Genomic DNA, 20938 nt, shown 5'->3' on the forward strand with positions numbered 1-20938 from the left:
TGGGTTGCAGCCCTTATGGTGCTGTCTACCCAAGCCCTCAACTGTCAGTAGGTAGATTGAGATTGGCAGATTAGAAGTACTTACTGCTTTCCACTTGATGTGATGTCTGAGATTGTAATACATGTTAACCTTTATCATCTACTGTGGAGGTTCTCAGCTTTCAATCTCCCCCAACATACTTGAGCAACATGAAGCCTTCTCATCACTATTTAATGAAAACATCGTGGTTATTCCCAACCAGGAGGGGCCAGTATGTATAGATGAGTCATTGGGCAGAAAATGGAGTGGTAACGGAGTTCGAAGAAACTTCCAGATGACTGTGACATTCATAATCACTGCCACCCTTACTATGAGGGGTTGGGATGGGAGTGATAATGTTCCTTAAGAATATTCACATATAGGCCTTGAGAATTACTGATATATGGCATCATTTACTCTTTTCTACTTAAGTCTAATCCTATGGATGTTTTGGCTAAAATGGTGGAGTACTTAATTTACTTTTCTGAGACATCAGAATTACTCTACAATAAAGTGGGATGTTCCCATTTCAGTGCTGTTCTTGTCCCAGTTTTCTCTCTTGGAATAAATATTTGAAAAGATGGTAAAAATACCCACATATATAAACACATACAAAGAAAAGAAACAGTGCTTAGGAAAATCATCCCTTGGTATTTTATTCAATAACACTTCCTTAAGCTGTTAGAAAGAAGATGAACAAATGTGTTACTCTCCTTAAGATGACCATTTTTCTCATTTTTTTTTTATAAGATAATTACCAAGTGGTCCACTTTCTAGAAAGTACCCAGGCAATAATGCCAGTTTTCCAGGGCTTGAGTAATTGTTTGTTTGGATTTTTTGGGGGGTGGGGGCGTGGGGGCGTGGGGGGAGGGGTTAGCATTTCTGTAGAATAAATATTTATTACAAACGTTGACATCTTTTATTTATTTTTAAATAGTGAAGAATACCTCTCAGGAAACCATGTTAAGAGATCTTCAAGAAAAAATAAATCAGCAAGAAAACTCCCTGACTTTAGAGAAACTGAAGCTTGCTGTGGCTGAGCTGGAAAAGCAGCGAGATTGTTCTCAAGACCTTTTGAAGAAAAGAGAACATCACATTGAACAACTGAATGATAAGTTAAGCAAGACAGAGAAAGAGTCCAAAGCTTTGCTGAGTGCTTTGGAGTTAAAAAAGAAAGAATATGAAGAATTGAAAGAAGAGAAAACTCTGTTTTCTTGTTGGAAAAGTGAAAACGAAAAACTTTTAACTCAGATGGAATCAGAAAAGGAAAACTTGCAGAGTAAAATTAATCACTTGGAAACTTGTCTCAAGACACAACAAATAAAAAGTCATGAATACAACGAGAGAGTAAGAACGCTGGAGATGGACAGAGAAAACCTAAGTGTCGAGATCAGAAACCTTCACAACGTGATAGACAGCAAGTCTGTGGAGGTAGAGACCCAGAAACTAGCTTATGTAGAGCTACAGCAGAAAGCGGAGTTCTCAGATCAGAAACATCAGAAGGAAATAGAAAATATGTGTTTGAAGACTTCTCAGCTTACTGGGCAAGTTGAAGATCTAGAACACAAGCTTCAGTTACTGTCAAATGAAATAATGGACAAAGACCGGTGTTACCAAGACTTGCATGCTGAATATGAGAGCCTCAGGGATCTGCTAAAATCTAAAGATGCTTCTCTGGTGACAAATGAAGATCATCAGAGAAGTCTTTTGGCTTTTGATGAGCAGCCTGCCATGCATAATTCCTTTGCAAATATAATTGAAGAACAAGGAAGCATGCTTTCAGAGAGGAGTGAATGTCATTTAGAAGCAGACCAAAGTCCAAAAAATTCTGCCATCCTACAAAATAGAGTTGATTCACTTGAATTTTCATTAGAATCTCAAAAACAGATGAACTCAGACCTGCAAAAGCAGTGTGAAGAGTTAGTGCAGATCAAAGGAGAAATAGAAGAAAATCTTATGAGAGCAGAACAGATGCATCAAAGTTTTGTGGCTGAAACAAGTCAGCGCATTAGTAAGTTACAGGAAGACACTTCTGCTCACCAGAATGTTGTTGCTGAAACTTTAAGTGCCCTTGAGAACAAGGAAAAAGAGTTGCAACTTTTAAATGATAAGTTAGCAACTGAGCAGGCAGAGATTCAGGAATTAAAACAGAGCAACCATCTACTTGAAGACTCTCTAAAGGAGCTACAACTTTTATCTGAAACCCTAAGCTTGGAGAAGAAAGAAATGAGTTCCATCATTTCTTTAAATAAAAGAGAAATTGAAGAGCTGACCCAAGAGAATGAGACTCTCAAGGAAATTAATGCATCCTTAAATCAAGAGAAGATGAACTTAATCCAGAAAAGTGAGAGTTTTGCAAACTATATAGATGAAAGAGAGAAAAGCATTTCAGAGTTATCTGATCAGTACAAGCAAGAAAACCTTATTTTACTACAAAGATGTGAAGAAACCGGAAATGCATATGAAGATCTTAGTCAAAAATACAAAGCAGCACAAGAAAAGAACTCTAAATTAGAATGCTTGCTAAATGAATGCACTAGTCTTTGTGAAAATAGAAAAAATGAGTTGGAACAGCTAAAGGAAGCATTTGCAAAAGAACACCAAGAATTCTTAACAAAATTAGCATTTGCTGAAGAAAGAAATCAGAATCTGATGCTAGAGTTGGAGACAGTGCAGCAAGATCTGAGATCTGAGATGACAGATACCCGAAACAATTCTAAGAGCGAGACTGATGGTTTAAAGCAAGAAATCATGACTTTAAAGGAAGAACAAAACAAGATGCAAAAGGAAGTTAATGACTTATTACAAGAGAATGAACAGCTGATGAAGGTAATGAAGACTAAACATGAATGTCAAAATCTAGAATCGGAACCAATTAGGAACTGTGTGAAAGAAAGAGAGAGTGAGAGAAATCAATGTAATTTTAAACCTCAGATGGATCTTGAAGTTAAAGAAATTTCTCTAGATAGTTATAATGTGCAGTTGGTGCAATTAGAAGCTATGCTAAGAAATATGGAATTAAAACTTCAGGAAAGTGAGAAGGAGAAGGAGTGCCTGCAGCATGAATTACAGATAATTAGAGGAGATCTTGAAACCAGAAATTTGCAAGACATGCAGTCACAAGAAATTAGTGGCCTTAAAGACTGTGAAGTAGATGCAGAAGAAAGGTATATCTCAGTGCTTCATGGGTTGTCAACAAGTCAAAACGACAATGCACACCTTGAGTGCTCTCTGCAAACAGCAATGAACAAGCTGAATGAGCTAGAGAAAATATGTGAAATACTGCAGGCTGAGAAGTGCGAACTAGTAACTGAGCTGAATGATTCAAGGTCAGAATGTATCACAGCAACCAGGAAAATGGCAGAAGAGGTAGGGAAACTAGTAAATGAAGTGAAAATATTAAATGATGACAGTGGTCTTCTCCATGGTGAGTTAGTGGAAGACATACCAGGAGGTGAACTTGGTGAACAAGCAAATGAACAACACCCCATGTGTTTGGCTCCATTGGATGAGAGCAATTCCTACGAGCACTTGACATTGTCAAACAAAGAAGTTCAAATGCACTTTGCCGAATTGCAAGAGAAATTCTCATCTTTACAAAGTGAACACAAAATTTTACATGATCAGCACTGTCAAATGAGCTCTAAAATGTCAGAGCTACAGACCTATATTGACTCATTAAAGGCCGAAAATTTGGTCTTGTCAACGAATCTGAGAAACTTTCAAGGTGACCTGGTGAAGGAGATGCAGCCGGGCTTGGAGGAGGGGCTCGTTCCATCCCTGTCATCTTGTGTGCCTGACAGCCCTAGTCTTAGCAGTTTGGGAGATTCCTCCTTTTACAAAGCTCTTTTAGAACAGACAGGAGAAATGTCTCTTTTGAATAATTTAGAAGGGACTGTTTCAGCAAACCAGTGCAGTGTAGATGAAGTATTCTGCAGCAGTCTGCTGGAAGAGAATCTGACCAAGAAAGAAATGCCTTCAGCCCCAGCGAAGGGTGTGGAAGAGCTTGAGTCCCTCTGTGAGGCATACCGGCAGTCCCTCGAGAAGCTAGAAGAGAAAATGGAAAGTCAAGGGATTATGAAAAATAAGGAAATTCAAGAGCTCCAACAGTTATTAAGTTCTGAAAGGCAAGAGCTTGACTGCCTTAGGAAGCAGTATTTGTCAGAAAATGAACAGTGGCAACAGAAGCTGACAAGCGTGACTCTGGAGATGGAGTCCAAGTTGGCGGCAGAAAAGAAACAGACGGAACAACTGTCACTTGAGCTGGAAGTAGCACGACTACAGCTACAAGGTCTGGACTTAAGTTCTCGGTCTTTGCTTGGCATCGACACAGAAGATGTAAGTACCTGGGATTTAAATGCCGTTTCTTGGTTTACATGACTAGTAGACACTCCGTAAGTGTTTGTCTAATTGAAATGTACATTAAACGTTAAGTTCAAATATTTTTAGGGCTTAAGGAAATAAAATACACCAAAATGTTTTCAAAATAAACCAGAACTTGAGGAAAATGAGTAAACTTTATTTGAGGAATAAATCTCTATAGTGATTAGATTTACCTAGCGTTATACAGAATATTACTAAAGATGTTTTTAAAGTCTGGAGAAAATTATGGAGTCAGAAAGTCTTTAGAATGTGTGTTTCCACCCTTTGTGCATTAATAAAGTATACTTAATTAAGAACTTGCGAATGGTAATATGATGTAAATTTTTAATCTCTAGCACTTTTCAGAATATTTTTGATGTTACAGCATTATCGTCATGGAACTAAATACAGGAGATTGTTTATGTATTACTAAACAGTTTTCTCTCTAACAATTTACTATAGTACAAAAATATGATTTGGTGTAAGTCATTTAAAAGGACTTTTAAAAAATTGAATACGTATTTGTTTAATTGCTTGTAACTTTGTCCTTTCTAGCCTGCTAGCTGAATTAGTAATGCTATGTAGTGTATGCATGTCACTTGATTCCCTCTGTCTATCTCTGTGAGGTAGAGAAGGCAGGTCATGGTGAGGTGATGGCAGGAGTAGGCACAACGGCAGATCCCCAGTTTACAGGTGAGAGGAAAGTGAGGCTCAAATATGTAATTTATCCAATAATATATAGTAAGTGCTGGACTGGGGATTAAGTCCTTGGACTAGGAATCTGATTATGAAACTTTACTGCCTTATTAAAGAATATCATAAATACTGAAGGTGGAAACAGCATTTTGTTAGCCTCTTACTTAATAATTACAAAGAGATTTCATATTTAGGCTACCTGAATATTCTTAGCAAGGAAGAAAATATGAAATTTAAATACATTACAAATTATAATTGAGCTGAACGGTTTGTCTTCAAGATAAATGCCTAACCCCAGTGTCTTGCCCATAGGGGCCACCTACTGAATGTTTATTTATATTGAACATTTGAATGAAGAGAGGAAGATGTAGTGGGAAATACACCACTTGAAGAGATGTGTTTAGCAGAGGCCATGCATCAGTTTCTAAAAAGTAATAACTAAGTCTATTGTATTTTGAGTCTTTTTGAAAAATAAAATGCATGCTTGTTATAATAATTACAGGCTATTCAAGGCCGAAATGAGAACTGTGACATATCAAAAGAACATACTTCAGAAACTACAGAAAGAACACCAAAGCATGATGTTCATCAGATTTGTGATAAAGATGTTCAGCAGGACCTCCGTCTAGACATTGAGAAAATAACTGAGACTGGTGCAGTGAAACTCACGGGAGAATGCTCTGGGGAACAGTCCCAAGATACCAATTGTAAGACTCCAGGAGAAGACAAATCCCAGGGCTCTTCAGAATGCATTTCTGAATTGTCATTTTCTGGTGCTAATGCTTCGGTACCTATGGATATCCTGGGGGATCAGGAAAATATCCAAAATCTTCAACTGCGGGTAAAAGAGACATCAAATGAGAATTTGAGATTACTTCATGTGATAGAGGAACGTGACAGAAAAGTTGAAAATTTGCTAAATGAAATGAAAGAATTAGACTCAAAGCTCCATTTACAGGAGGTACAACTAATGACCAAAATTGAAGCATGCATAGAATTAGAAAAACTAGTTGGGGAACTTAAGAAAGAAAACTCAGATTTAAGTGAAAAATTGGAATATTTTTCTTGTGATAACCAGGAGTTACTCCAGAGAGTAGAAAGTTCTGAAGGCCTCAATTCTAACTTAGAAATGCATGCAGATAAATCATCACATGAAGATATCGAAGATAATGTAGCCAAGGTGAATGACAGCTGGAAAGAGAGATTTCTTGATGTAGAAAATGAGCTGAGTAGCATCAGATCTGAGAAAGCTAACATTGAGCATCAAGCCCTCTCCCTGGAGGCTGACTTAGAGATAGTTCAAACAGAGAAGCTATGTTTAGAAAAAGACAATGAAAATAATCAGAAGGTTATTGTCTGCCTTGAAGAAGAACTCTCAGTGGTCACAAGTGAGAGAAACCAGCTTCGTGGAGAATTAGATACTATGTCAAAAAAAACCATGGAACTGGATCAGTTGTCTGAAAAAATGAAGGAGAAAACACAAGAGCTTGAGTCTCATCGAAGTGAGTATCTCCATTGCATTCAGGTGGCAGAGGCAAAGGTGAAGGAAAAGACAGAACTCCTTCAGACTTTGTCCTCTGATGTGAGTGAGCTGTTAAAAGATAAAACTCATCTCCAGGAAAAGCTGCAGAGTTTGGAAAAGGACTCACAGGCACTGTCTTTGACAAAATGTGAGCTGGAAAACCAAATTGCACAACTGAATAAAGAGAAAGAATTGCTTGTCGAGGAATCTGAAAGCCTGCAGGCCAGACTGAATGAATCAGATTATGAAAAGCTGAACGTCTCCAAGGCCTTGGAGGCCGCACTGGTGGAGAAAGGTGAGTTCGCGTTGAGGCTGAGCTCAACACAGGAGGAAGTGCATCAGCTGAGAAGAGGCATCGAGAAACTGAGAGTTCGCATTGAGGCCGATGAAAGGAAGCAGCTGCATGTCGCAGAGAAACTGAAAGAACGCGAGCGGGAGAATGATTCACTTAAGGATAAAGTTGAGAACCTTGAAAGGGAATTGCAGATGTCAGAAGAAAACCAGGAGCTAGTGATTCTTGATGCCGAGAATTCCAAAGCAGAAGTAGAGACTCTAAAAACACAAATAGAAGAGATGGCCAGAAGCCTGAAAGTTTTCGAATTAGACCTTGTCACATTAAGGTCTGAAAAAGAAAATCTGACAAAACAAATACAAGACAAACAAGGTCAAGTGTCAGAACTAGACAAGTTACTCTCTTCAGTTAAAAGTCTATTAGAAGAAAAGGAGCAAGCGGAGATACAGATCAAAGAAGAATCTAAAACTGCAGTGGAGATGCTTCAGAATCAGTTAAAAGAGCTAAATGAGGCAGTAGCAGCCTTGTGTGGTGACCAAGAAACTATGAAGGCCACAGAACAGAGTCTAGACCCGTCAGTAGAGGAAGCACATCAGCTGAGAAATAGCATTGAAAAGCTGAGAGCCCGCCTAGAAACTGATGAAAAGAAGCAGCTCCGTGTCTTAGAACAACTGAAGGAAAGTGAGCATCATGCAGATTTACTTAAGAGTAGAGTGGAGAATCTTGAAAGAGAGCTAGAGATAGCTGGGAAAAACCAAGAGCATGCAGCTCTTGAGGCAGAGAATTCCAAAGGAGAGGTAGAGACCCTAAAAGCAAAAATAGAAGGGATGACCCAAAGTCTGAGAGATCTGGAATTAGATCTTGCTACTGTAAGGTCAGAAAAAGAAAACCTGACAAACAAATTACAAAAAGAACAAGAACGAATATCTGAATTAGAAATAATAAATTCGTCATTTGAAAATATTTTGCGAGAAAAAGAGCAAGAGAAAGTACAGATGAAAGAAAAATCAAACACTGCCATGGAGATGCTTCAAACACAATTAAAAGAGCTCCATGAGAGAGTGACAGCCCTGCATAATGACCAAGAGGCCTGTAAGGCCAAAGAGCAGAATCTTAGTAGTCAAGTAGATTGTCTTGAACTTGAGAAGGCTCAGTTGCTACAAGGTCTTGATGAGGCCAAAAATAATAATATTGTTTTGCAGTCTTCGGTGAATGGCCTCATTCAAGAAGTAGAAGATGGCAAGCAGAAACTAGAGAAGAAGGATGAAGAAATCAGTAGACTTAAAAATCAAATTCAAGACCAAGAGCAGCTCGTCTCTAAACTGTCCCAGGTGGAAGGAGAGCACCAATTTTGGAAGAAGCAAAACTTAGAACTGGGAAATCTGACAGTGGAATTGGAGCAGAAGATCCAAGTGCTACAATCCAAAAATACCTCTTTGCAGGACACATTAGAAGTGCTGCAGAGTTCTTACAAGAATCTAGAGAATGAGCTTGAATTGACAAAAATGGACAAAATATCCTTTGTTGAAAAAGTAAGTGGCTCTATCTGTTTATGTTTAAATATGTAGTCATGAGGGAGGAAACCATATTTACTTCTAGACACTGTGAATTATATTTACTTCTAGACAGTGTCTACTATATTGGGCCAAACTTTGTAAAGGCTTTATGTTGACTGGGTCTTGAATTGCAGAAACATTGACTGGGCTCTGGCAGTAGTGACTATTCTGGCTGATTCTTTGGGACATGTTCATGGATTGGACCAGGTTTTTAATGTGGCACCTACATATGGGCAAAGCTTTGGTTTATACACAGTTTCTTGTTCTAATTATATTTCCCTTTCTTAGAGTACATCAGAATACTGGCCTCCCCCTACCCAGTTGAGACTCACTGCTATAGAGAGTGTAACAGACATTATCTAGGATCAGAAAGGATCTGCCTGCCTTACTGTGTCTTTTTTGCCTTTGGGACAAAGCACTTTTAAAGATACTGATAGATTTATAACCAACAGAGCACTCATGGCTTCTGGAGTGCATCTTGGGGATTTCGTGCTTTCAGTCCCTCTTTTATACCTTCTCTTTGTGCAGCCTTCTATTGTGTTAGTTGGTGATTAAAGGGAAGATCTACCATCAAGAGGCTCAATTATTAAAGAAAAATTAAGTTTTGGCCCAGTGAGCTTACTTAGTGATCTAGGAAAGTGATTTTGTCACATTTAATTTTTGCTGAACAAATATTAAAGGAAAAAAAGGAGTATCTAGAAAATGCAATTCATCTCCACCCTGTATTTTCTGAGAATTTCGGGGTTTTGTATACCTTGCAAGAGATGGCGATTAGTATAGAGATGATGAGACAAACCATACCACGCTATTTCACTTCAAGGGGCAAATGCAAACGGTAGGTTTTTTAACTGTTTTTCACTAATCATAAGCATGTTTCTCGCAGATTAGTATGACACTGGGGGATTAGTAGAGATCCAAGAACTGATAAACCAAGATACTGCCTGGTATGATAATCTCTGATGTTTAAGTTTGATTCAAATTAATACCTTTGTGAAAGATTTTAAGACTTAGCAACATTATCTTTCCTTGTCATTCCTTCCCTTATTGCTATTCTTCTATTAAATCTTTTCTGGGAAGAAAAGGTAAACTTACCAGTAGGTTTTGAGCATGTTGAGTTGAGTGGATTAGTAAAGGGGGCATTAGCCAACTTCCATTTTATGATTGAAGGCTAATAAATGGCACAGATATGTTGTATCAGAGTGATTAATCTGATCAAAACACACCACCAAAAAGCAGATTCTAATGAAAGATGAAATTTCAGGTAAACACAATGACTGCAAAGGAAACTGAGCTGCAGAGGGAAATGCATGAGATGGCACAGAAAACAGCAGAGCTGCAAGAAGAACTCAGTGGAGAGAAAAATAGGCTAACTGGAGAGTTACAGTTACTGTTGGAAGAAATAAAGAGCAGCAAAGTAAGTTTTTTGTGACAAATGTTATGATGTGTTAATTCGTTGTGCGCACTCTCCTTGTTGGTTTCTGTAAGACCTTCTGTAGTTTACCTATTTTTAGCTCTTGAAAAAAATAACCCTGTGCTTATGTCATAATCAGATTTGTAGTAATCTCTACCATCCAGCACTATCATGAGCCCACAAGGAGTCATGAGAAGCCTCTGAACACATGAAAATATCTGTCTCAGAGCCCAAATACGTTTTCATAGAAGAGGACCCTTGTACCACATTAATGCACATCAGAAGTAGATCTCATGCTGCTTTCAACAAGTTTATCTGCTCTCCTAGCTTGCTACAGATTACAGGCTAGAATGTTGCTAGAAACACATTCATTGATCTGCTAAGAACTAGCAGAGTAACAGAACTAAAGTCACAGTTTTAGGCAGGGTTAATGTGGCACATCTATAGCACTTGGGCTGCCACTGCCCAATGCCATTTCCATAGCAGATATTGCTAATTCATACCCTCCCTTTCTCCTGAGTCTCCTAACACTGTGTCCTGGGTAGCTGCTACCATGCAGGGAGAGCTGGCAGATGAAATGAAACCTGTTTGTCATACCTGATTAAATTATAAACTTCCCTATAGCTGTTTAGTCCTCATGCAGCTTCATTCCTGAGTAGTAAAGAACAGCAAAATAAGATAGTCATGATTGCGACCCTGAAGAATGACAGAAATTTGAAATGATATATGTAATATTCTGTATAAAGAGTTGGAGAAATTTGTTGTTTTCTTTAAATATAGTATTTATGAAAAAAGGTTTTGGCATTGAATCTCAGGAATGGACTTAGAGAATATTCTGGCCATACTGCATGGAAGGAGTTCCTCCGAATGCTATTTGTGTATTGCGTCTGCTGAAATCTCTTTTGGTGTTGAGTAGCTTGGGAGTCTCCCAAGTGCGTCATTATTGTATTTCATGTGTAAGCACTACTGAGAGGAGTAGTTTGGCCTCAGGCCCATACATATGAGTGTGTTAGTTTGCATTGGCTTTATTCATTCATTTATTCATTCTGTAAATAATAAGTGCTAGTAAGGTCAGGGGATAGACTGCTGAACCATAACTATCCTGTATTTCCTGCACTGGTATAGCTTAGAGTCTAGACACATATTAAATCATGAAATAGGCAACATGTAACAATCATAAGCGGATAAATACTATAAATGAAACAAATAAGATTCTTTGCTGTGGAATAATTGGGATGTGGGGATCAGGGTAGGAAACAACTTAATTTAGATAGGGTGGTCAGCAGATTTAGATAGGGTGGTCAGCAGATGTCACCTGCAAGATGACGAGTCAGCTAGGCAACAAACAGGCAGAGTGGGGAGCCTTCTAGGTCTAGAGAGCAGTGTGGTCAAAGCTCTGAGACTAGAACGATCTTTGTATGTTTTTTAGAAATTGAAAGTAAACCATTGTGGCTGGAGCCAGATGGAAAATAACATGCACAAAGATTGGAGGGGTAGGAAGGATATGGAGAGGGTAGGAAAGATTTGGGGTGGGAATATTCACTTGGCTAGTTCAACATATAGGGAGTGTTTAGAAATTACGGGAATGGTAGAAAATGATGGAGAAGAGAAGGTGGCTTAAGGGCCTAGCCTGAAGGAACTCTAGCACACAAGGTGAGATGGAGGAAGAAGAGCCAGCAAAGAAAACAGAGAGAAGGCTTGATGAGGCAAACCAGGGAGGTGTCATGTTCTGGAAATCAAGAGGAAGGAGTGTCTCAAGAGGGAGGGAGTGTCTGGGTATAGTGGGTCATGCCTGTAATCCCAGCATTTTGGGAGGCTGAGGTGGGCTAATAGCTTGAGTCCAGAAGTTCAAGACCAGTCTGGGCAACGTGGCAAAACTCTGTCTATACAAAAAATACAAAAAAATTAGCCAGACGTGGTGGTGCATTCTTGGGAGGCTGAGGTGGGGGATCACCTGAGCCCTGGAGACTGAGGCTGCAGCGAGCCATGATTGTGCCACTGCACTCCAGCTTGGGCAACAGAGTGAGACCCTGTCTCAAGAAAACTAAGCCAAACTAACCAACCAAACAACAACAACAGCAACAGCAACAATCACAACAACAACAACAACAACAAAAGGAAGGAGTGGTCAGCAGCCCCAGATACTACTTAGAGGTTGATTGAGATGAGCTCAGAAGAGTGAGCCTTTAATTTACAGCATGGAGGTTGATGATGCCATGAAAAGCATTTTTAGGAAAAGCTGGGACGAATCGATTGGAGCAGGTTGAATAATTGAAGATGAGGAAGTAGACACCACACATACAGAAACATACAGAGACAGCTGCTCGGGGTCAGGCATGGAGAAGACAAATGCTTCCAGGGTTGGAATCTGGCCAGTTCTTCACAGTGAAGGGATGGGGCAAAAGATTGGAGGATATTTGGCAGGAAATTCTTACAGTGACAGAACTGGGGTCTGAGCTGGTCAAGGAAGAAAATGCAAGGCCAGAGGGGATTTGGTATGAAGATGGTAGTGGTTCTGTTGATGAGGTCAGGAATTATTGCAATGGAAGTACTTTAATAAACAAGGCTGGAAGCATTGGAAGATGTGATCCCAGAGTGGTTTATTTGAATTCAAGGTTTCAGGGTTTCTGTGGTCTCTGGATATGACTTAGCGAGGTGGTTGGGCTGGAGCAGAGGAAAGTGCCATTGGAGGTGAAGTCACAATTAAAAGTGAATACATTGCTAAGAATTATAACACTATTCTGTACAGATTTTTTTTTTTTTTTTTTTTTTTTGAGACGGAGTCTCGCTCTGTAGCCCAGGCTGGAGTGCAGTGGCCGGATCTCAGCTCACTGCAAGCTCCGCCTCCCGGGTTCACGCCATTCTCCGGCCTCAGCCTCCCGAGTAGCTGGGACTACAGGCGCCCGCCACCTCGCCCGGCTAGTTTTTTGTATTTCTTAGTAGAGACGGGGTTTCACCGTGTTATCCAGGATGGTCTCGATCTCCTGACCTCGTGATCCACCCGTCTCGGCCTCCCAAAGTGCTGGGATTACAGGCTTGAGCCACCGCGCCCGGCCCTGTACAGATTTTATCTTGCCCATAAACAATTTTTTTTCCACACAGTACTCGTTATTTCCTAAAAATATTTCCAGGTTCTTAATTGTGAGGAAGTGCTATTATGATTTCATTATTATTTTTCTGTTTAGGATCAATTGAAGGAGCTCACACTGGAAAATAGTGAATTGAAGAAGAGCCTGGATTGCATGCAGAAGGACCAGGTGGAAAAGGAAGGGAAAGTGAGAGAGGAAATAGCTGAATATCAGCTACTGCTTCATGAAGCTGAAAAGAAACATCAGGCTTTGCTTTTGGACACAAACAAACAGGTGAAATGTGGGGTTTGGTTACTGGGGGAGCTGGAGAGTGTATTGATCATGGTAAGGCTTTTTTTTTCCCCCAAAAAAGTAAATATTCTGGGTTATTACTGTGCTATATAATTTTATAAAAGGTGTCATATTAACTTCACAATCTTTTCCCCAGGTCCCTCTTTTATCAGTTGATTTTTTTTTTTTTTTTTGAGATGGAGTCTCGCTCTGTTGCCTAGGCTGGAGTGCAGTGGCACGATCTCGGCTCACTGCAAACTCCGCCTCCCGGGTTCACACCATTCTCCTGCCTCAGCCTCCTGAGTAGCTGGGACTACAGGCGCCCACCTCCATGCCCGGCTAATTTTTTGTATTTTTAGTAAAGATGGGGTTTCACCGTGTTAGCCAGGATGGTCTTGATCTCTTGACCTCGTGATCCGCCCACCTCGGCCTCCCAAAGTGCTGGGATTACAGGTGTGAGCCACAGTGCCCGGCCCAGTTGATTTTTTAAAAAGGTATTATTTCCATTTTGGAGTAGAATAATAGGAGAGTTGCAAAGTCAAAATAGTCCTTGGAAAGGCAGGGGTTTTTTGTTTGTTTTTCTTTTTTTTTTTTTTTTTTTTGAGACTGAGTCTCGCTCTGTCGCCCAGGCTACAGTGCAGTGGCACAATCTTGGCTCACTGTAGCCTCCGCCTCCTGGGTTCAAGCAATTCTCCTGTCTTAGCCTCCTGAGTAGCTGGGATTACAGGCGCCCACCACCACGCCCAGCTAATTTCTGTATTTTTAGTAGAGACGGGGTTTCACCGTGTTGGCCAGGCTAGTCTTGAACTCCTGACCTCGTGATCTGCCCACCTTGGCCTCCCAAAGTGCTAGGATTACAGGCGTGAGCCACAGTGCCCGGCCGTTTTTTGTTTTTCTTACAATTTTGTTTTTTTGGCTGTGCCTACTGGCTAAAGTAACGTTTTTTGTTGTTGTTGTTGTTCATTTGTTTTGCTCTAGTATGAAATAGAAATCCATACATATCGAGAGAAATTGACTTCTAAAGAAGAATGTCTCAGTTCACAGAAGTTGGAGATGGACCTTTTAAAGTCTAGTAAAGAAGAGCTCAATAATTCATTGAAAGCTACTACTGAGGCTTTGGAGGAATTGAAGAAAACCAAGGTGTGTTCACTTTTCTTTGCTTTATGATTTCGAATGGTTTATACAGGTGGTGGTGATTTTAATGGTATTGCATTAAATATTTTCATTTTCATTTTATGAAAATTTTTGGTAGTCAAAAATAATGTCATTCATCAGTTCCCTGCTGAGTTATCTTAAAAAAAAATCAGTGGGTGATCTACAGTCTCATAGCTTGAATAAGCTATCCGTTGCCTCATGCATCCTCTCAAACTAGAGGATGTTAAAGACTTCTTGAGATAGATTTGAAGATGCAGCCACACAGCAGATGAGGGCAGGCCTCTTAAGCTATAGAAAACAGTCCGATGGGCAATTCCAAAGTCTTGAACGAGCTGTCTTCCAACTTCACTGTCACCATATTCACCCTCCTGTGGCTTATCGTGAGATCGAAGTGTGGCAGAGCACCTTGGTCAGGCAGACATGTGTGGATATTTTTCTCTTCCTCTTCATGCAAGGATCATAGAGCTTTTTTTTTTTAAGGAAGAGTGAAGGTGAACCCTAATCTCAGGATTGCTAGTCTCAAGATGGTACCACTATAATTCTACCTGGAAAAGGAGGTGTTTTGATTCCTACAGATATTTTTTGTAAGATGAATACCCACAGTGTGTAATAGTGAACCTGGGTAATAAATATCTTCCAGCAAAGGTTTTACTTAGAAGACGATTATATTTTTAAAATTTTGACATTAATTGAATATATACAAACAGAAAACTAGGTATAAATTTATTATGTTTATGGCTCTCATACAACTATCAAGGTAAAGGAAATTTATCAATTAAATACAAAGTAGTGAAATTCAAAATCACATTAATAATTAATGATGTTCTTCTGGTACAAAATGAGATGCTGGGCTTAATAATAGAAATAAGTAGCACTGTTGAAATAGAATTAAATGGGTCTTTAATTCATTTGTGATTGGAATCAGAAGTAGCGAGTTCTGAAAGGGTAAGGTTTACTGCATCGTTACTAATAAATAATTTCAAGATGAAATATAAAGATGAGATCCAAGCTCTAACAACTACTTGCAATACGATTATGGTACTGGGTTCTTCTCCATCCCCCATCCCCATTCCCTTTCCTCCTCCTACTGCTGTTTGGTCGTTCTTAGGAAATTCATGATGCCATATCAGATGGTTTTAGAATTCTGCATTTTAAAATATATTACATAATATAATGCATATGCCATATATAATATCCCAGTGGGATCTGCTATAATATTGCATAATCAAATTCATATTTCTGCAGCAAAATGTGTGGATAGTCTCACAAGGCAGGATAAATAGAGGCTATACATACTGGGCCAGGTGTGATGACTCATGCCTAGAATCCCAGCACTTTGGGGGGCCAGGGCAGGAGGATCACTTGAGGCCAGGAATTTGAGACCAGCCTGGGCAACATAGTGAGACCCCATCTCTAAAAGAAAAAAAAAATGGTTGTGATAGCATATACCTATAGTCCCAGATACGTGGGAGACTGAAGTGGGAGGATTGCTTGAGCCCAGGAGGTCATGCAGTGAGCCATGATGGTGCCACTGCACTCCAGTCTAGGTGACAGAGGGAGATCTTGTCTTAAAAATAAATAAATAAATTAATTAATAAAGACTGTAAACACCTTTAATATCTGTTCAGGTTGGGTTTTGCCTCTAAATCATTTTCATAGCTCTTTTTTTGATTTGGGAATTATGAATAAGAATGTGAACTTGTACCACTGAGAAGTATATGAGGACACAATTCTCCCACCATTCTATTGTCTTTCTACTCAAGCCATAATACAATCTAAATTTGTATAGTGAGCTCTAATATCATTTGGCCTTCACGTGGTATAGCTAAAACAAATACCAAGGCAGGTATTGAAACTGTAACAGTGCGATTACAAATGGGAACACAATTGTCTCATTGAGAATTTTGGACCCACCAAGAATGTGTTCCTTGTCTCCCCTGCCCAGTAATCCAGTGTGATTCCCACTGGATAAATATAGACATAATGGGCACTTAGTATAGACATCTCAGGAACCATAGTTTATACTTGTGATACTAAGAAAGAGAATGACAAAACCACATTCTCAGCTGGGGAGACTTAGGAAACTGAGTAGAGAAGGTGAATGGTTTTGTGCATCTTTAGATGTTTTGTATTGAATCTAATAATTCTTAAATTTACAATATATGAATCTTATATCTCATAATTATTTTTCCATATACTTATAAAAAGAAATTCAAGTTTTTAAATGGAATTACTTTCATTTTGTAGATGGACAATCTGAAATATGTAAATCAGTTGAAGAAGGAAAATGAACGTGCCCAGGGGAAAATAAAGTTGTTGATCAAATCCTGTAAACAACTGGAAGAGGAAAAGGAGATATTGCAGAAAGAACTATCTAAACTTCAAGCTGCACAGGAGAAGCAGAAAACAGGTGGGTGTTAACTGGGGCACATCAACTAGCCAGCACTCTTTTCCAATAGTGGAATAACACATGGTGTGCGTGCTTAGGAACTATTTTTAGTGCTGTGTTCTATTACTGAGTGCTGATTTTTTACCATTAATTCATTTTCCAATTTCTGAATTTTGTGCTTATCTTGGGATCATTATAGAACTCAGAATGAAGCCTTTTTTTGTTTTGGTTTTGAGACAGGATCTTGCTGTGTCACCCAGACGGGAGTGCAGTGGTGCCATTATGGCTCATGGCGCCTCGACCTCCAAGGGATCCTCTCACCTCAGCCTCCCGAGTAGCTGGAGATATGTAGGCAGGCGCCACCACGCCCGACTAATTTTTGTATTTTTTTGTAGAGACAAGGTTTTTCCATGTTGCCCAGGCTGGTCTTGAATTTCTAGGCTCAAGCAATCTGCCCACCTCGGCCTCCCAAAGTGCTGGGATTACAGGCAGGAGCCACCATGCTTGACCTGAATGAAGCCATTTTGAAATAGAATTATCGCATCTTCTGTTCTATAAAACATGCAAAAAAACCCTGGTGGTACTTTTTCCTCATGAGCCATTCTAAGAAGAGTTTTTCATGTTGATGTTCAGCTGCGTGGTTTCTTTGTCAAAAGATTGGCATCAGAGTTGGCTTTGGTAATTTATAAATAGCTGATTCTGGTTATCCTCAGTCCATTGTATGGGTCAACTAAAGGGAACAGGTGAGGGTGGGAGGCATATTTTTAGTTGTGTGGGAAAATAGAAAAGGAAAGAAATGATAACTCTCATTGTCACTTTTATCCACTTATGCCCCTGGAGTGCCATGTGCTTACTGTGTGGATAGATGATGACAAGCATAATCTGACTGGCTTCCCTGGTCTGTAGCATGGTAGGGTGTGGGTCAACAGTCTTCCCTGTTGGAAACAGTGCTCAGGGTAGATTGGGGCTTCAGGGGATTTTTCTAATGGATTTAATAACACCCACGGCAGCTACAAGTTGACCAAGATTCCCACCTTTATAGTGTTCCCCTAAACCCTTCTTCGTCAGACCCTGCCTTGTCTTCAAATACTTTCAGAGGTTTTTTGGAATTTGCCTGATCATTTGTTAGAATCTTGTCTCCCAAAGCCATACAACAGAAGCTCCATAATCTTTACTGACTTCTGTTCATCCACTTATGGTAGACAGAATGGACTGGGGAAAATAAGGATGTAAAAAATGGATTTATTTGATTGCACATAACTGGCGTTACAAGAAAGTTTAGTGAGTTGACTGAAATACGAGTTTGAGATTTTGGTGGGTTTTATTTAAGCTGTCCCAAGGAATGTCACAGGCCTAGAATACATTGATGTGATATGATACCTCCCAAACAAGAGTTGTTTGAACTATAAGAACATATACTGATATATCTCCCCTACCTCTTCAAAAAAATCAAAGAAAGAACACGTCTAAGATTATCTGCTTCACGATGCCCATTGTTAACTAGAGAAGCATCAAGTCACACATGATGTGTTGCTTTACTTTGGACAGGTACTGTTATGGATATCAAGGTCGACGAATTAACTACTGAGATCAAAGAACTAAAAGAGGCTCTTGAAGAAAAAACCAAGGAGGCAGACGAATACTTGGATAAGTACTGTTCCTTGCTTATAAGCCACGAAAAGTTAGAGAAAGCTAAAGAGATGTTAGAGACACAAGTGGCCCATCTCTGTTCACAGCAATCTAAACCAGATTCCCGAGGGTCTCCTTTGCTAGATCCAGTTGTTCCAGGACCATCTCCAATCCTTTCTGCTGCTGAAAAGAGGTTATCATCTGGCCAGAAAAAAGCTTCAGGCAAGAGGCAAAGGTCCAGTGGGATATGGGAGAATGGTAGAGGACCAACACCTTCTACTCCAGAGACCTTTTCTAAAAAAAGCAAGAAAGCAGTCATGAGTGGTATTCACCCTGCAGAAGACACAGAAGGTACTCAGTTTGAGCCAGAGGGACTTCCAGAAGTTGTAAAGAAAGGTATGCCTAATTTTAAAACAAAATTATTTGTGTTCTTTTGAAATTCCATGTAATGGTTCACATATAAAAAGACAAAAGTATTTGCTCTTTTACATTATTGTGCAATAATCTCATTGATGTTCATAAACAACAGTCTGCTTTTAAATGGATGAGGCATATATTTTCCTCTGGGATCTCATTATTTGTGTCATATTAACAAAAGAGCTGGTAGATTGGTAAAATGACTGTCTAAAATCTGTTTAGAATTTGTTATTTGAATGCTGAAAAAAATGGTTAAATCAAGGACGCCCTTCAGGGTTTCCTACCCTTTGGTCATGTCTGACCTAGCTAGCAGGTGAGCTGGAGGGTCCATCCTGTGATGCTGGCCTCCTGGCTGGAGCCACTGACTATACTTTGTTTTGTTTTTTTAAACTTGGTTTTCTCCCAAGTCTGGCCCAAGGACTGGTGCCAGTCTAGGAACTGTTTGTTATTGGTTCCTGATTGAAACAATGTATTGTAATTAAGTAGGACTTTAGAAATTTTCATAGCAACTTGATATTTTTGTAACATCCAAGCACATATCATTTTTTCTATTGATTTGTTCTCATTATATTATACAAAAATATTATTCCACAGCAGATTGGAAATTCTTTGACCCCCTTCCGCCCCCAAATATCTAAACTGATTCTGTGCCATAGATGGTTTGAAAAGCATTGTTCTGAGTAACTCTAGCCCCAAAGTAGTTATCTATCTTTCACTGGTAATTTTTATATGTAGTGTGTGAAAAACAAAAACAAATGCTGCTTTAGTTAGCCCTGAATGCAGTTCTGGAGTGTGTGTTGATACATTAACTCTTAGTGTCCCTGGGATTGACTTTCTTTCCTGGGTCATCAAAAGTCATGTCACTTTCTTTTGTGGAAAGAGACAACGCGAGTGAGGGTGAAGTCACCTTTAGGAAGGTCAGTTTCTCTCCTCCCACCTACATTAGAGTGCTCGCCTGAAGTAGCTGTTACCATTTTACATTTTCCCCCTTTAAACAAGCACTTGCCCTTCTTTTATATATATATTTTATTTTTGCATTGTACTCTCCTTTTTCCCCCAACCCAATTTTACGATAAGGCCTGCTGGCATTCTTTAGATCTTAGAAAAATGCAAAGTAAAACATCCATGTAGAAGATAGAAGCAGAAAAAACTTTTTCTGGGTAGTATTATTTTCCCCTTCTTTTCCCATTGTTATTTTCTATGTTTCTAATAAGAAAAAACCTGTTTGTTACTTGATTCAATTTGGTGACTCCCAGAGCAACTGTGAAGTGTAATCCATTGACCAAAGTGGCTAGGACAAAGTATTTTTTGGAGTTTACATTATCCTTGTTAAAACCACCTAATGAATATCTTTTCCATTGTAGATAGAATTGGACCTAGCAGTGCTGACAGTTAGCTTTTTTGCCCTTAGGGTTTGCTGACATCCCGACAGGAAAGACTAGCCCATATATCCTGCGGAGAACAACCATGGCAACCCGGACCAGCCCCCGCCTGGCTGCACAGAAGTTAGCGCTATCCCCACTGAGTCTCGGCAAAGAAAATCTTGCAGAGTCCTCCAAACCAACAGCTGGTGGCAGCAGATCACAAAAGGTAAACTACCGTCAACATCCATCTACTGTTTGAGATCCAGAAAATTGCAGTATTACCTGGGTGAGGATTGGACACTGCACCCCCTGATTCAGGAGCCCTTTCAAAAAGTCTGACCTTCTTGGTGTGGTGTCAGTCAGTCAGTAGTGAGCAAGTGACCGGGTGAGCATTACAGTATCAGGGTACATGATCTCATGCTTGAGTCAACAGGCCATTTATACGTAGTTTGACGGAAAATGGCATTGTTACATTAAAAACTCGGTGGATTTCTAAGAAAGTTTCAGGTGTTACTGATGAAGGATTTGAAGAGGTAATTTTCCTTTTTGCCACTGGTATTAGTTTCAAACTTTACTCTCACTTACCTGCCTCCAGCTGCGAATTTTTTATTGTTTTTATTAATCCTTTACTTTCTTTTAAAAAAGGAAGCACATATTTCAATAGATATCTAACGAAAGGAACTCTGTTTATGGATTTCTTTCTCTATTTTGATTGTTGAGGATCAAAAGGATCTTAGTGACCTCTGTGCACCCTACAACGTCCCAGAA

At 39.5% G+C, this 20938-nt stretch overlaps 1 protein-coding gene across 3 annotated transcripts in view; it reads left to right on the forward strand.

Moving 5' to 3' along the window:
* Positions 1-20938, forward strand: part of LOC105493743 (centromere protein F) — a 75642-nt gene that overhangs the window by 33855 nt on the left and 20849 nt on the right. For all 3 annotated transcript variants that reach the window (XM_071080619.1, XM_071080614.1, XM_071080611.1), the window contains 8 exons: positions 956-4356; positions 5579-8422; positions 9708-9860; positions 13043-13219; positions 14195-14356; positions 16619-16781; positions 18309-18785; positions 20218-20396. In XM_071080619.1, coding sequence (XP_070936720.1) covers positions 956-4356; positions 5579-8422; positions 9708-9860; positions 13043-13219; positions 14195-14356; positions 16619-16781; positions 18309-18785; positions 20218-20396 — 7556 coding nt within the window. The remainder of the gene's footprint in view (positions 1-955; positions 4357-5578; positions 8423-9707; positions 9861-13042; positions 13220-14194; positions 14357-16618; positions 16782-18308; positions 18786-20217; positions 20397-20938) is intronic.

The sequence above is a fragment of the Macaca nemestrina genome, chromosome 1, assembly GCF_043159975.1.
Source record: "Macaca nemestrina isolate mMacNem1 chromosome 1, mMacNem.hap1, whole genome shotgun sequence".
Lineage (NCBI taxonomy): Eukaryota > Metazoa > Chordata > Mammalia > Primates > Cercopithecidae > Macaca > Macaca nemestrina.